General features: G+C 46.4%; 1 protein-coding gene across 6 annotated transcripts; it reads right to left on the bottom strand.

Moving 5' to 3' along the window:
• Positions 1-5361: 5361 nt before the first annotated feature.
• On the bottom strand, positions 5362-13825 carry HSCB (HscB mitochondrial iron-sulfur cluster cochaperone). 6 transcript variants are annotated; one of them, XR_011490745.1, is made up of 7 exons: positions 13535-13823; positions 11945-12041; positions 11354-11443; positions 10624-10768; positions 7172-7312; positions 6766-6813; positions 5362-5502 (listed from the first exon to the last, which is right to left on the bottom strand). XR_011490745.1 is itself a non-coding variant. In XM_070475509.1 (7 exons), exons 1-7 carry the CDS (start codon positions 13768-13770, stop codon positions 5411-5413), a joined length of 855 nt encoding a protein of 284 aa, XP_070331610.1. In that variant the 5' UTR covers positions 13771-13825; the 3' UTR covers positions 5362-5410. The 6 variants fall into 6 exon arrangements, 5 of the variants coding, with proteins under 5 accessions (XP_070331610.1, XP_070331611.1, XP_070331612.1 ...); XM_070475509.1 differs by lacking the exon at positions 7172-7312 and adding an exon at positions 10372-10518 and having other exon boundaries at positions 13535-13825; XM_070475510.1 differs by lacking the exon at positions 7172-7312 and having other exon boundaries at positions 13535-13817.
• Between the last annotated feature and the right edge of the window lie 625 nt (positions 13826-14450).

The following is a 14450-nucleotide window of genomic DNA, read 5'->3' as shown; positions in this document are numbered from 1 at the left end:
GCAACCCCATGTACTGTAACCTGCCAGGCTCCTCCATCCATGGGGTTTTCTAGGCAAAAGTACTGGAGTGGGTTGCCATTTCCTTCTCTAGAGGATCTTCCCAACCCAGGGATTAAACCCAGGTCTCCCACATTGCAGGCAGATGCTTTACCATCTGAGCCACCAGAGGATCCCAAGATCAAACATCATTAGAAAGTCCTGCTCACAAGGTTGGCCCTTGGTTGGTCCCTGGGAACTTGGATTTGAGGAGTTTCCCTGGTGGCTCAGACAGTAAAGAATCTGCTTGCAATGCAGAAGACCTGGGTTTGATCCCTGAGTCAGGAAGATCCCCCTGGAGGAGGAAATGGCAACCCACTCCAGTATTCTTGCCTGGAGAATCCTATGGACACAGGAGCCTGGAGGGCTACAGTCCATGGGGTCAAAAAGAGTCGGACATGACTAAGCAACTAACACTTACCCTATTTCCAGAATTGGTAAGAGTGGCTCACTATACCTAAGTTCTTTGTACAACAACGTTGTTGTTCAGTCACTTAGTTGTGTCCTATTCTTTGTGACCCCACGGACTGCAGCACGTCAGCCTGCCTTATCCTTCACTGACTCCCAGAGTTTGCTCAAACTCATGTCCTTTGAGTCAATGATGCCATCCAACCATCTCATCCTCTGTTGTCCCCTTCTCCTCCTGCTTTCAATCTTTCCCAGCATCAGGGTCTTTTCCAATGAGTTGGCTCTTTGCATCAGGTGGCCAGAGTATTGGAGCTTCAGCTTCACCATCAGTACTTCCAATGAGTATTCAGAGTTGATTTTCTTTAGGGTTGACTGGTTTGATCTCCTTGCAGTCCAAGGGACTCTCAAGAGTCTTCTCCAGCACCACAGTTCCAAAGTGTCAATTCTTCGGTGCTCAGCCTACTTTATGGTCCAACTCACATCTGTACATGAATACTGGACCTCTGACTATATGGATCTTTGTTGGCAAAGTAACATCTCCATTTTTTAATATGCTGTCTAGGTTTGTCATAGCTTTTCTTCCAAGGAACAAGCTTCTTTTAATTTCATTGCTGCAATCACCATCTGCAGTGACTTTGGAGCCCAAGAAAATAGTCTGTCACTATTTCCATTCCCTCTCCCCCCCATCTATTTGCCATGAAAAGATGGGACTGGATGCCATGATCTTAGTTTATGCTGTTCATGCAAGCAATGCTGAATATCTGTTTTCTTTCTGGAAGTCGAATTTTGGCACATGCTAAACAAAGAGTGCTTATATAACCAGCACTCAAGAAAAACTCTAGGTACTGAGCCTCTAACAAGCTTCCCTGCAGACAGCAGTTTCACACTTTTGTTGTTACAGCTTTTTGCTGGGGAATACAGTGTGTTTTCTGTGATTCCCCATGGGAAAGGAACCTTGGATGCTTGTGCCTTGTTTTGGTGGGACTTCATCCCATGTGCTTTTTCTCTGTGCTGACTTTAGCTTTGTATCCTTTAGCTGTAATAAATCGTAGCCATGAGCAGGACTAAATACGAGTCCTGTGGGTTCTCCTACTGAGTCAGTGAAGCTGAGGGTGGTCTCGGGGACACCCGACACAGGTTCTCTCAGCTTGTCTGGATCCCACTTCCCTGAGGCCTTCTTCCCTGGTTCCCACAATGGGGAATGGTTGTCCCCTAGGCCCAGTGGAGCTGTATCAGCAGACTTTGGAAACGGGGTCTTGGATCAAATCCTGCTTTGGCTGGCATGGTGCAGGCCCTGGTACATGGCCCCTCTTGTAAAGATTGGTCAGTACCTGTGTCTGGTACTTAATCATGGCTGGTTCAACCTCCCTAAGAGCACAGGCTTGGCAGGCAGACCTGGGTTTGAATCCCTGCTCTTAATTTTCTTTCTGTGATCTTGTTTCTTCATCTCTAAAATGGGTGGAATTGTGTTTGATAGAATCATGCAAAATACTGCCCATAGGGTCTGGCACACAGTCACTGCGCAGCAAATGGGAACTTTTATCGTTGTTTTGGTTGTTGGTGTGAAAGTCTGAAAGTCTCCCCAAATAGACAGGAAGCATCTCACTGTTTTTTGTTACTTTCTCAGGTTCCAGCATTCTCTTACCCAAACTAGGTGCTTGAAACTTTGTTGAAAGGATAATATTTTACTCTGTAGTGAAAGGTATGAGTTTGTTGCAAAATAAAAACCAAAGTAGTTATTACCATGTAAAAAATCACATTTGAGTGATTATGTGCCGTGCACTGTGCTAAACAGTTTGCATAGACAATTTATTCCATTTATTCTTTACAACCACCTTGTGAGTGCGGTGCTACTATCTTTATCACCTTTTTTGTTTTGGCCGTTGCACTGGGCATTAGAAGAAAGCCAGATAGGAAGGTCAGCCACTCATACTCTCGTGGGCTTTCACATCCACTAGGCGTTCTAAAGGAACCTACTGAATTATTGTGTAGGTGTGATTTTGTTCATTTTTTGGCCACACAGCATTGCATGTGGGATCCTAGTTCCCTGACCAGGAATCAAAACTGCACCCCCCACCCCTGCATTGAGAGCACAGTCTCAACCACTGGACCGCCAGGGAAGCCCCTATCATCACTGTTTTGAAGACGAGGAAACGAAGCTTAGCACAACTGTGGACTCATGCAAATTAGTGGCAGAGCTGGAATTCAAAACCAGGTGTATTATTAATAATCTACTCAGGCTGCTGTAACGAAATACCACAGACTGGGTGTCTTAAACAACAGAAGTTAATTTTCTCATGGTCTGGAGGCTGAAGTCCAAGATCAAGGTTGCTGTCAGGGCCAGTTTCAGTATCCAGTGAAAAGTCTGCTCCTGGTTTACCGACAGTGGGCGTCTCCCTGCTTTCTGCTGGGGCCTTTCCCCGTGCACGACTATGAAGACTGAGCAAGGGAGCTCTCTGCTGTCTTTTCTTGTAAGGACACTCATCCTGTCAGATCAGGCCTTCGCCTTTACAACCTCATTTATCCTTAATTACTTCGTTAGAGGCTCCAAATACAGCCACAGTGGAAGTAGGGCTTCAACATACGAATCGTGGGGAGCCACGTTCTGTCCACAACACCAGGTTTGTCTGACACCAGGGCAAACAGTCACAAATTACTCAACCCCTTGACTTGTTCTACCATTATATTAGGAACCATGTGGGGTTGGGAGGTAGATGCTTAATTTCCTTCCCTCGGTCAGAAACATTAACCCAAGTAGGACTGCTAAGCTTCCAGAGGTCTAGAAGCATCTCCCTAGAGGGCTTTGTCAGGGAACACTTGAGCGGGCTTCTGGATTGAGAAGTTCGGCTATACTTGGAGTTTAGGTTAAAAGGGAAAGAATTTGGAAGAGAGGGGAAACCATGTCTCAGAAATAAAAGTCTTTTCTTTTTAAAAAAACTGCTTACCTGGCTGCACCCAGGTCTTAGTTGCAACATACGGGCCCCTTATAGTTGCAGCATGCAGAATATTTGGTTGTGCTATGCAACTTGTGGTTTCGGCATGTAGGATGGTTTCCTAACTGGAAATCAAGCTTGGGCCGCCTGCATTGGGGGCACAGTCTTGGCCCCTGGACCACCAAGGAAATCCCAGAAATAGTCTTTTCTATTCCCCTGATCAGAAATGGTTTGCACAGTGGCCTTTCCAGCCAATGGCAATAGGTAAGGAGAAGTTTCTTTGAAGTGCCGCCAAAAATGTCGTTCGGAGCAAATTCATTGATCTCTTTTTGTGGTAGGATAGTTTCAGTCTTGATCTTTGTTCTGAGGAAGGATGGAAAATTGTCTACAGGCATATTTCAAATACTCGTTTCGTTTCCTTCTTAGCAGAAGCACCCAATCTAATCAGGACTTTTTGCTTGCTTTGTAATTATTTACTTAAAGGACTTCCTGTGCATGTTCAGATAAGTAACTCATTCTTCTTGTAAATTATGAGGGGCTTGGAGATTGTACTGATATTCCTAAATACCATTAAGCCAGACAGCTGCTGTGGTTTATTTGCCTTTAGAAAGGTCCATAAATCCTGAAACGTTAACTGAGTGTAACTGGATTCACAAGCTATAAATTCTTAAGACAGTGATGAGGGAAGATGCAAAAGAACTCCAGTTTATCTTAAAAAAAAAAAAAAAATTATTTATTTGGCTGTGGCAGGTCCTACCATGCAGGATCTTTAGTTGCAGCATGTGGGATCAGTTCCCTGACTGGGGCTTGATCCTGGGCCTCCTGACTTGAGGGCACAGAGTCTTAGCCACTGGACCACCAGGAAAGTTCTAGGAGCTGCAGTTTTAAGCTCTAGGAGTAATATTTAAACCTTGGTTCAGAACCCTGAATTTTTTCATTTATAAACAAGCAGTTCTAAGAGTTTGAATGCTGCTTCTCAGAATTTTCTATTTTAATCTTCCTTGATCCAGAGACTTAAAAAAAATTTTTTTTTCCCTTCTGGAAATGAATCAAGAAGTTTAAATTGAATTTCCAAAGATCGAAAAGGGGAAAGAAGCTGCTTCGGGTGACAGGAGAGCAGCTGTCCAGGAATAGATTAAAAATGCTCTGCTCCACCAAGGTGGAGCTGAAAATGTGCTTGGGGTTTCATAGCAGGCTAATTCTTGGTACTGTGACCTGTATTTCATGTAGATAAAATGCACTTATTTAAGTGTGGGCCAAAGAGACCCTTAGGCAGTTTGCACGGTTCCAAAATGGAATTCCCTGAAAGACATACTAATAAGACTATTTGTGAAGGTCATGCCTTTGGAAGGAAGATGTGGTTCTAGAGCAGAGGGTTGTGAACCCCTGTCAAATCGAACCCACTGCCTGCTGAGTAAATAATATGCTATAAGGGCTTCCCAAGGCACTAGTGGTAAAGAACCTGCCTGCCAATACAGGAGATGTAAGAGACGTGGGTTCGGTCCCTGGGTCGGGAAGATCCTCTGGAGGAGGGCATGGCAAGCCACTTCACTATTCTCGTCTGGAGAATTCCCATGGACAGAGGAGCCCGGTGGGCCACAGTCCACAGGGCTGCAGAGAGTCAGACCCGACCGAAGCAGCTGAGTACGCACGTGGCGTGCACATGCTACCAGGGCAGAGCTGAGCAGCTGCACAGAGGAGGCGGCCCGCAGCAGTCTAAAACATTTACCGCTGGCCTTTTCAGGAAGAAGGCCCGTTCTCTCAGGGCCTCAAGGCGGCCCTGTTTCCGTCTCTTCATCCACCAGCCTAGCTGGGGGAGACGGTATATCAAGTACCCCACGAAGAGCCGACCACTCCAACCCTGACTAGGCTGTGCTTCTGCCGCCATGCCAGACTCTGCTGCCCGAGAGTGCCTGAGCCACAGTGTAGTTAAGATGGGCAAAGCGGTTGAAGCACCTCTGTTCTCAGACAGCAGAGGCCAGAAGAGAAATAGGTAAGAACTTTATTTTTTGAAACTTTAATATTAGCAACCATTAGAGGGGAATCTTCTTTAACTTAATCTTTTCTTCAACGTTTGAAAAATATCTCATCTTTGTTAAGAGTTCCTTGGCTTTTTCAAAATTGTCTGAAATAAAGAGAAAGATTAATGTGAGAGGCTTCATTTCAAGCAAGAATAAAATCATTCTACCACCCAAGGCAGCTGGATCAAAGCTGAGTGCCGGGCTCTGGAAGGCTGATCAGTTACTCAGTAGATCTGAGAGAGGGAGACAGAACACCCTGAATTGCTCTCGGGAACAGAGGACTTACACCCAAAGGGAGCAAAAGCATGCTTGTTCACAGGATTCAGACTTTAAATGAGAAGCTGATTCTTTTTCAGCATGATACCCAGTATAATTAAGTTGTGTTTTTTGTTTTTTTAGATTAATTAAATCTTGGTTCTGCCGAGTCTCTGCGGCTGCACGGGCCTTACTCTAGCTGTGGCGAGCGGGACCTACTGTCTGTGCTGCTTGGCCGTCTCATTGCTGTCTCCTCTGCTGCGGAGCAGGGGCTCGAGGGCACAGGCTCAGGAGCCGTGGTGCATGGGCTTAGTTGCTCCGTGGCCTGTGGGACCTTCCCAGACCAGGGATCGAACCCGTGTCCCCTGCATTGGCAGGCAGATTCTTTGCCACTGGGCCACCGAGGAAGTTCCTAAGTTGTGTTTGAAGAGTTCTCCCCCTGTCATGTATGGTGGTCGAAACCTGATAAGGAATGTGGAAGCACCTGGTGCAGGGGGAGAAGGATGGAATGGACCAACAGGCCACCACATTCAGGACCGCAGTCTTGGTTCCAGACTGCTTCTACTTTCCAGCAACAACTCTCATCACACTGTATGGACTCATCTCTGGGACTCTGGATTCTGAGAGGTGTCCCTAACTCCTTAGAATAACCTCCTTTTACCTGGGTTAGTATGAGTTGCTTTCTCCTTCCTGCAGTGGAATGATCCCTAGGCCAAAGGGATATTATTGTCTTATTTAAGGGGTGGCACAAGACAGGGATAGAGGGAATGGGGCTCTGCCAAACGTTGAGTGTGCAGCCTTGCCCTCAGGTCAGTCTGGGTTGGCTTCAGCCCACATCCCTCACCTTATCTTCTCCTACTTGCCAAAGGGGAATGGGAGCATTTTCTCTCATCTAGTCTTCAGTGGACATTTACTGGCTTAGCACACACCTGGATTCTCTAGCAAGACTGTGAATCCTTGAAGGCAGAAATGTAGGCTCATCTCTATTTTATCGCTCCCCACATACCTGTCATAGGATGGGCATATAATAGCTACTTATTGAATGAATGGTTATATCTCAGTGCTTAGTATTTCTTTCCATATTTAAGAAAGTCATGAAATGAAGGAAGTACCTCTTTCAAAAGCTCTGCTCACATCATCAGTCAGTTCTTTCTGTTTAGCTGAAAGAAGAAAACCAAGATCTTAATTTTTCTATTTAAGTAGACTGATAATATGAAGACAACCCTCTGTCATCTTCTTGTGAATACAGCATAGCAGGGAGCTTGGATTCAAGGGTGAGGCCTCATGACCTCTGTCTCTACATGTGCGCAGTGGAAGCTCCTGTTCCGTGCAGCTCTGGCTGACCCCAGTTACACTGTTTTCCTACCCACGCAAGGTCTGAGGGGCAATCACCAAAGTTCATAAAATGGCTACAGAAGCATTAAAAAAGAAGAAAGGACAAGGAAATATCTTATCTCCACCAAGCACTCTGAGTCTTCCAGGTTTCAGCTAGGAGAAAAATCAATAAGCTGGGCTCACCTATCAGCAGGGTGTTACAGAATCAGGCAACCACTAGGAAATCATACAGCCTCTCCTTCCCAGGTAGCACTAGTGGTAACTCTCCTGTCAGTGCAGGAGACGTAAGAGACGCAGGTTCAATCCCTGGGTCGGGAAGATCCCCTGGAGAAGGAAATGGTAACCCATTCCAGTATTCTTGCCTGGAGAATCCCATGGACAGAGGAGCCTTGTGGACAATGGTTCATGGGGTTGCAAAGAGTTGGACACGACTGAAGCGACTTAGCACTTAGAACGTACCTGAAGATAGAAGATGCCAGATGAAGTAAAGGAGCAGCTCTCTCATGCTTGCATTATTTCCTCATTAGGAAATGAGGAGTTTTATAAGTGCATTTCCCAGTTACAGACAGTATTAATCATTTATGGGGGTACCTGCTTTCAAAGCACTTTTAAATATATTTTATCCCCATCATAGGCAACGACAGGTATTGGGAAAATGTACTGTGGTTACACAGCTGGTGAGTAGAAGAGCTCGGAACAGACCCCAAGTCACCTGTCTCCAAGTTCAGTGGCTAGAAACTCACTTTTCTGGTAGCAATGTGGTGTCGACAAAAAAAAAACACTGGATTAGGAGTCTGGAGGCTCTGAAGTCCTGACCCCAAAACCATCTAGCTCATGCCCTTAAACATTCACTTTAACTGGGCCTTAGCAGGTAAGGGAGGAAATTTAGGAATTACTCTAAATGAAGATCAGTGATCTGCTTAAAGCCAGACATTAACTATAGAGCTAAAATAACCCCCACCACTGACTGAGCACTTACTATGAACGAGGCTCTGTATCAAATGTTTTACACACTTTGTTGTCCAGTTGCTAAGCTGTGTCTGACTCTTTGCGACCTTATGGACTGCAGCATGCCAAGCTTCCCTGTCCTTCACTATCTCCTGGAGTTTGTTCAAATTCATGTCCATTGAGTCAGTGATGCCATCAAATCATTTTATCCTCTGTTGCCCTGTTCTCCTCCTGCCCTCAATCTTTTCCAGTATCAGGGTGTTTTTAACTTATTTAATACTTGCAACAATGGGTACTAATATTGTCTCCATTTTACAGATGAGGAAACTGAGTCTCAGAGGGGGTGAAGGCACTTTGCTCAAGGTCACACAAAAAGTCGGTGGCAGTGTTGGGACTGAACCCAAGTCCACATCACCCAGAGCTTCATGGTCCTCTGCCTGCCAAAGCCATGCAGCTGGGTCTTCTGACTGCAAATGCCGAGCTTCTCTTTTTCCAACACCACACAGCTCTAGTGCTGATACACCCCCACTGGACAGTTCCCCCACCACAACTTCTATTTTACTGCTTTTAACTTGTTTGTTATTTTTTATTCACTCACTTGATAAATATTTACTGAGTCCTCGTTACACTCCAAGTACTGTTATGTGTGCTGAGGATGTGAGAGAAGAAAAAAACAGACACAATTTCTGCCTCCGCAGAACTTCTGGTCTAATGGGGGAGGCTGATGTGGGGCTGATAATCTCACATAGAACAATAAGGTTATAACTATTATTAGTCCTACAAAAGAGGGGTACTCTCGGCTAAAAGACATAGAGGTCCTCTGAGGATTTCCTGAGGAAGTGGGGACTGCCCCCAGATCTGAAGGAGGAAGAGTTAGTAGATGGGGTGGAGGAGAAGGGGATTTTGGGCAGAAGCAACAGTACCTACAAATGCCCTGGGCAGGAAGGTGGAAAGTACGGATGAAGAACTGGAAGCAGCCTGCATGGCTGGACTGGAAGGAGCAGTGGCCCAGCTATCCAGGTCTCTTTAACCTGAAAGTGATGGGGAGCCAAGGGAGCCACTTCAAGTTTTTAAGCAAGGCCAAGGGTGCGATGATTAGATCTGGGTTTCAGAAAGACAACACACGTGATAGCACAGGAATATATCAGACTGAAGGTAGAGATGGACTGGTCGGAGTTACTCCAGTCGTCCAGATGGGAGAGAATGGTAGCTTGGGACAGGGTGGTGGCAGTGAAAATGGATGGATGGATTTGAGACACAGTAAGAAGGTCAGTTTCTCAAGACCTGGCGACAGACTGTCTATCGGGGGAGGGGGAGTCAGTTGGGAAGAACGCTTATGCAGTGTTTTGGACTTGAGTAACTGCAGAGGGTCATCTACTTAGAAAGGGAATATCCGCAGAGGATCAGGTTGGTTTTGGGGGGCGGAGGATGGACACTCATGACCTCCATGTGGGACACACTGAATTGGAGCACATAAACTCCATGAGGGCCCAGGTCATGTCCTTCTGTTCCCTGCTGGATTCTCGGTGTCCTGCACAGCGCCTGATACACAGTAGGCACACCACAGACATTTGTGAAAGTTTGTACATGCATGCAATTTGAGTGAGAAACCTGGAGCCTTTTCTACTTGGCATGGTTAACTATATGTGCCAACTTGTTTAGGCTGCAGTGCTCAGTTGTCTGGTCAAACACAAGTCTAAATGCTGCTGTGAAGGTTTTCTGTAGACGTGATTAACATTTATAGTCAGTTGACCTTAAGGAGATTATCTTTAATAACACAGGTGGGCCTCATCTAATCAGTTGAAGACAGTGAGCAAAAACTGCGTTTTCCTGAAGAGGGAATTCTTCCTCATGACTAACATAGAAGTCCTGCCTGGGTTTCCAGCCTGCTGATCTATCTGAAATAGTTTGGATTTGCTAGCTCCTACAATCACATGAGCCATTCCTTAAAATAAGTTTCTCTCTCCACACACACACACACACACACAAACACACACACTATTGATTCTGTTTCTCTGGAGAACCCTGACTGACCCTCTAGGGAATAAAGTGAAAGTAAAGCAATATGGGATCATAAGAGCAAGGTTTCATTCTTTGCTCTGCTACATCTGCTGAGTGACTTTGGGTATTCCCATGAACTTCTGAGGCCTATTTTTCTTGGCAGAGATAATATCATCATCCAAATGATGTCATGGGTGGGAAAGAGCACTGTGGTCTACAAAATACTATTACATTCTTAGTTTAAGCCTGCTTTCCAGAGAATTAGGGATTTTGCAGGTCTAACAGAATGGGTTTCAGTATCATCAAGAAAAAAAAAATTCCCCAAGCACTATGAAGACCAATGTGTCGTCTTTATATCCATTTTCCACTTAACCTCTACATATACGGGGATTTCCCTGGTGGTTCAGAGGTTAAGAACCTGCCTTTGGGCTTACCTGGTGGCTCAGATGGTGAAGTATCTGCCTGCAATGTGGGAGACCTGGCTTCTATCCCTGGATTGGGAAGATCCCCTGGAGGAGGAAATGGCAACCCACTCCGGTATTCTTGCCTGGAAAATCCCATGGATGGAGGAGCCTGGTGGGCTACAGTCCATTGGGTCGCAAAGAGTCGGACATGACTGAGTGACTTAGACTCTATGTGTACTCAAAATAGCAATATAATATATCTGGTACTATTTTATCTTTTACCTCTGACAATAGATTCAATCTCTTTCATGGCAGTTTCACCTTGAGCTTCTGCAAGTTTTTCATTGATTTCCATTATTTCCGTGAGGAATTGACTATCCATCTCATAGTCTGTCCCTTCGGGAATCTCTACTCCATGGAGCTTTAGCTATTGGGGCATAAAGCAGGGAAAATTAAGTTTAACTCAAGAAATTATGGCTAGAGTCATAAATCCTACTCACCATAAATCCTTCTTACCCTTTAGAACAAAATGTCACTCACAGAGAAAACTTGAAGTGTCCCAGTGATGAAACTGGGACTGAGATAGGAGTATTGGAACTCTCCTACCTGGAACTATGTGACCCTAGGGGAGTCATTCCTCCACTTGAGAGGTTGAACTATGTATCTGTAAAGATTCCATTAAATTCTAAAACTCTAAGGTGCTCACTTCTCTACTAGCAACAAAACAAAAATTACTCTTTCCTAAAAGCCAGTACAGTCTAATTCTTTAAATTTGTAGCAAATGGTAAAAAAAAAAAAAAAAGGCAACTGGGCAAGTAAAGTTTATAGAGATACTCAGAAAACTATACGCATGTAGTTTTTTTTTTTTTGCATGTAGTATTTTTGAGGTTAATTATGGGTCCCTAGACTAGCTAAGATCTCAAGCACTCTTCTGTTGAATACAGGGGAACAGCTGTCCCCCAGAGCAATGGGATCAGGCAATCATGATAGAACGGTTGGAAAATCACCTTACAAGGTATAGTCCCCTGCTCAGGGGGGCCAGAAGGGTCTTATAGGCCTCATTGACAATGGTTGAATGCTTCTCTGAGAAGTCCTTTTCATTCTGTAAGTGGAAATGAAGATAGTCATATTACCACACAAATCAGCCATCTTACATTCACAAACTGTTTCATAAAACACTGATGGGCAGGCACATAAGAAAGGAGAACTGGTGTGGGATAAGCTGTTTTAATTTTCAGACAATAGGTTTTAATTCTGCTAGGAATTAAGGTAAAAGCTCTGAGTGTAGGATTGATCCAGGGCCTGGTTGGTTGTAATCAGGCTGCCCCAGGGCAAAGCTGGTTGTCCAGTTTTGTCCCTGGTAATCTCATAACCACAGGCCACTGCACACAGGGTGCATATGTGTTTGGGTATGATTGTGCTATGTCTGTTGTGCTAACTCACTTCAGTCATGTCTGACTCTTTACGACCCTTTGGACTGTTGCCCACCAGGCTCCTTTGTCCCTGGGATTTTCCAGGGAGGCATACTGGAGTGGGTTGCCATGCCTTCCTCGAGGGGAGCTTCCCCACCCAGAGAATGATTAGGGGTGGCCAACAGGCTTACCTGAGACCTCTGGCTGAAGAAATCTGGGTGGACAAGGCGCTGTAGTTGCTGGTATCTATGTTGGAGCTTCACAGTGTCAACTCTGAAGGAGCGGTTGCTGGAAGGAAATCAGGAGATGAAACTCATGCATCAGATATTTATAGATATATAAATATACTATGGGCCTGGTTCCTCTTCTCAGGGGGGACACAATAAACATGCAGACAAGAGCTATTCTAGAAAGTAGTAGGTACTGCAAAGGAAAACAAATAGGGTCAGAGAATGGTAGATGTAGTGGACAAAGAGATGACATTTGAGCTGAGACATAAATGATGATGAGGAGTAATCAGAGATCAGAGGAAAGATGCATTCAGGCACAGGGAACACGCAGAGACCTTGAAGTTAGAACAAGATTGGCATGCTTGAACAACTTACAGGGTAGTGTTACTGCAGCCCTTCATAAGTGCTCAGTGACTGGTGGGGCCATAGCCCAGAGTTAAGGGGTATTCCAGAATCATACTCTATTTTTCTAAGGCTCAGGTCCCTTTATTTCTGCCTCTCACTTTATTTTAAACGTATCCCCTTCGCTTTTTATTCCCAGAACCTGCCCTATCTCTATAGCTTCGGCCAAATTTCTCACCTCTCCAAACTCCTCGACCTTCCGCGGTGGCGATAAACAGGAAAAACACTTATTTCTCAGAACCCTCCAGTTCTCACTTTTCCCTTAGACTCTGCCCACAGCCTTAAGTTTTTCCATGCTCTTACTCTCGTATTTTGGATACCACTTCTGTACTTCTTTCTTAAAAATCTCAAGCCAACTTTAAACATTCTGAACTTCAAGCTTCTATGCTCCAAAGTGAAAGTGAAAGTCTCTCAGTCGTGTCCAACTATTGCGACCCCATGGACTGTACAATCCATGGCATTCTCTAGGCCAGAATACTGGAGTGGGTAGCCTTTTCCTTCCCCAGGGAATCTTCCTAACCCAGGGATCCAACCTAGGTCTCCCGCACTGCAGGCGGATTCTTTACCAGCTGAGCCACAAGGGAAGCCCGTAATTAATGAATCTTCCCAACCAGGGGGTCGAACCTAGGTTTCCTGCATTGCAGGAGGATTCTTTATCAGCTGAGCCACCAGGGAAACCCAAGTATATCTATCCCTTCTCCAGCAGACCTTCCCGACCCAGGAATTGAACCGGGGTCTCCTGCACTGCAGGCAGATTCTTCACCAACAGAGCTATCAGGGAAGCCCTAGGGCCGCGCAAGTATCCTCCCCTCAAAGCCCCGCCTCTCAACTTGGCCTTCTCTCAGAACCCGCCCCTCAAGCCTCCCTCCATTGCTGCCCTCAAACTTCAGGTTCCCCTAACCACTCCCCGCCTCTCCACTCCAAGACTCGCTCTCGTCTTCATCCCCCTAAGGCGTCGTCGCTCAGGCCAGCCCCTTAATTTCTTCCCCAGATACATCCCACGCACCCTTCTCGACCAGGCTCCACCCCCAGCCCGGTCCTCCAGGGCCCCGCCAACCTGTGTGACTGGTTCAGCCTTCCTCCTCCCCTAGCCCGACCCGCCCTCCCCTCTCGCACGTCCAGACGCGTTTCAGGAAACGGCCTCCATACCAGTCCATGAGGCTGAAGTAGTCTCGAGTCGGGTCAGGTGGCTGCAGCGCCCGGCAGTGAGGGCAGAAGAACCGGTCCCCCCGCGATGGGCCCCCTAGGCCGCCGCAGCTCCAACATCGTGGGGAGCTGCTTCCTGCCAGCGAAGCAGCATTGCAGTTTAGCAGTCTTCTCCCGAGCACCCCTGTCGGCCACCACCCCGACGCGCGGAGCAAGGCCCCGGTCCTTCCGCCCCACATCGGGCCGACGGCCTGCCTCGCCGAGGTCACCTGAGGCTGACCAGACTCGTGCTAGTGATTGGCTGGGGAACTGGGCGGGGGGCGGGACCACCCGGGGGAAACCTGGATTCTGAGTTCCGCACTGCAACTTAAACTACAACTCCCAGAAAGCATTGAGGTTGCGGGGGCGGCCACATCCGCTGCTTCTCATTGGTCCGGCGGGAGCGGAGGGGTGTTTTGATTGGTGGAGGGTGGAGTTTGTATCTGTGGGTTTAGCGCCACTCCGCTGGCTGCGGCTGCGCTGGGTTGCACTCTTCTAGAGGGGCTCACGCGGTGAGTCATAGTGGGGAGCTTCTTTTGGGTATTTAGGGGTTCGAATCCTGTCCTCAGGGTCTTATTGCGAGCTGAATCTCCAGAGCCTCCATCTTGTCCTGTGTATGAGCTCGGGAAGCGGGGGGAAAGAAGAATGCGTGGGCGACTGTCTTCCTCCTTTGTAGACAAACTTCGAGGTGCATTTCACTTCCCTTGTTACTTGCAAGCAGAAACTGGCCCAGAAGTACAGGATAAGAAAGAACAAAGTTGTGCTCTTCAGAATCAGAGCCAAGCTGCTCTGCAGAAAGTTTTAAAGGTGTTAGTAATTATTATCATAGTTTGGTTCAATCTGAAAAATGCCTTTTGAGAACCCATTCTCAATAGGCGCT

Source organism: Odocoileus virginianus, chromosome 12 (assembly GCF_023699985.2).
Source record: "Odocoileus virginianus isolate 20LAN1187 ecotype Illinois chromosome 12, Ovbor_1.2, whole genome shotgun sequence".
In the NCBI taxonomy this organism is placed as follows: domain Eukaryota; kingdom Metazoa; phylum Chordata; class Mammalia; order Artiodactyla; family Cervidae; genus Odocoileus; species Odocoileus virginianus.
This window is presented reverse-complemented; position numbering and strand designations above follow the sequence as displayed.

Excerpts from the sequence above, each read along its gene's own strand:
- HSCB (XM_070475509.1), bottom strand. The coding sequence starts at position 13,770 with ATGTGGGGCGGAAGGACCGGGGCCTTGCTCCGCGCGTCGGGGTGGTGG. Across the intron at positions 11,444-11,944 it reads TCTTCAGCCAGAGGTCTCAG|AATGAAAAGGACTTCTCAGA; the intron begins GTAAGCCTGTTG and ends TTCCACTTACAG. Across the intron at positions 10,769-11,353 it reads TGAGCAGGGGACTATACCTT|CTAAAGCTCCATGGAGTAGA; the intron begins GTAAGGTGATTT and ends ATGCCCCAATAG.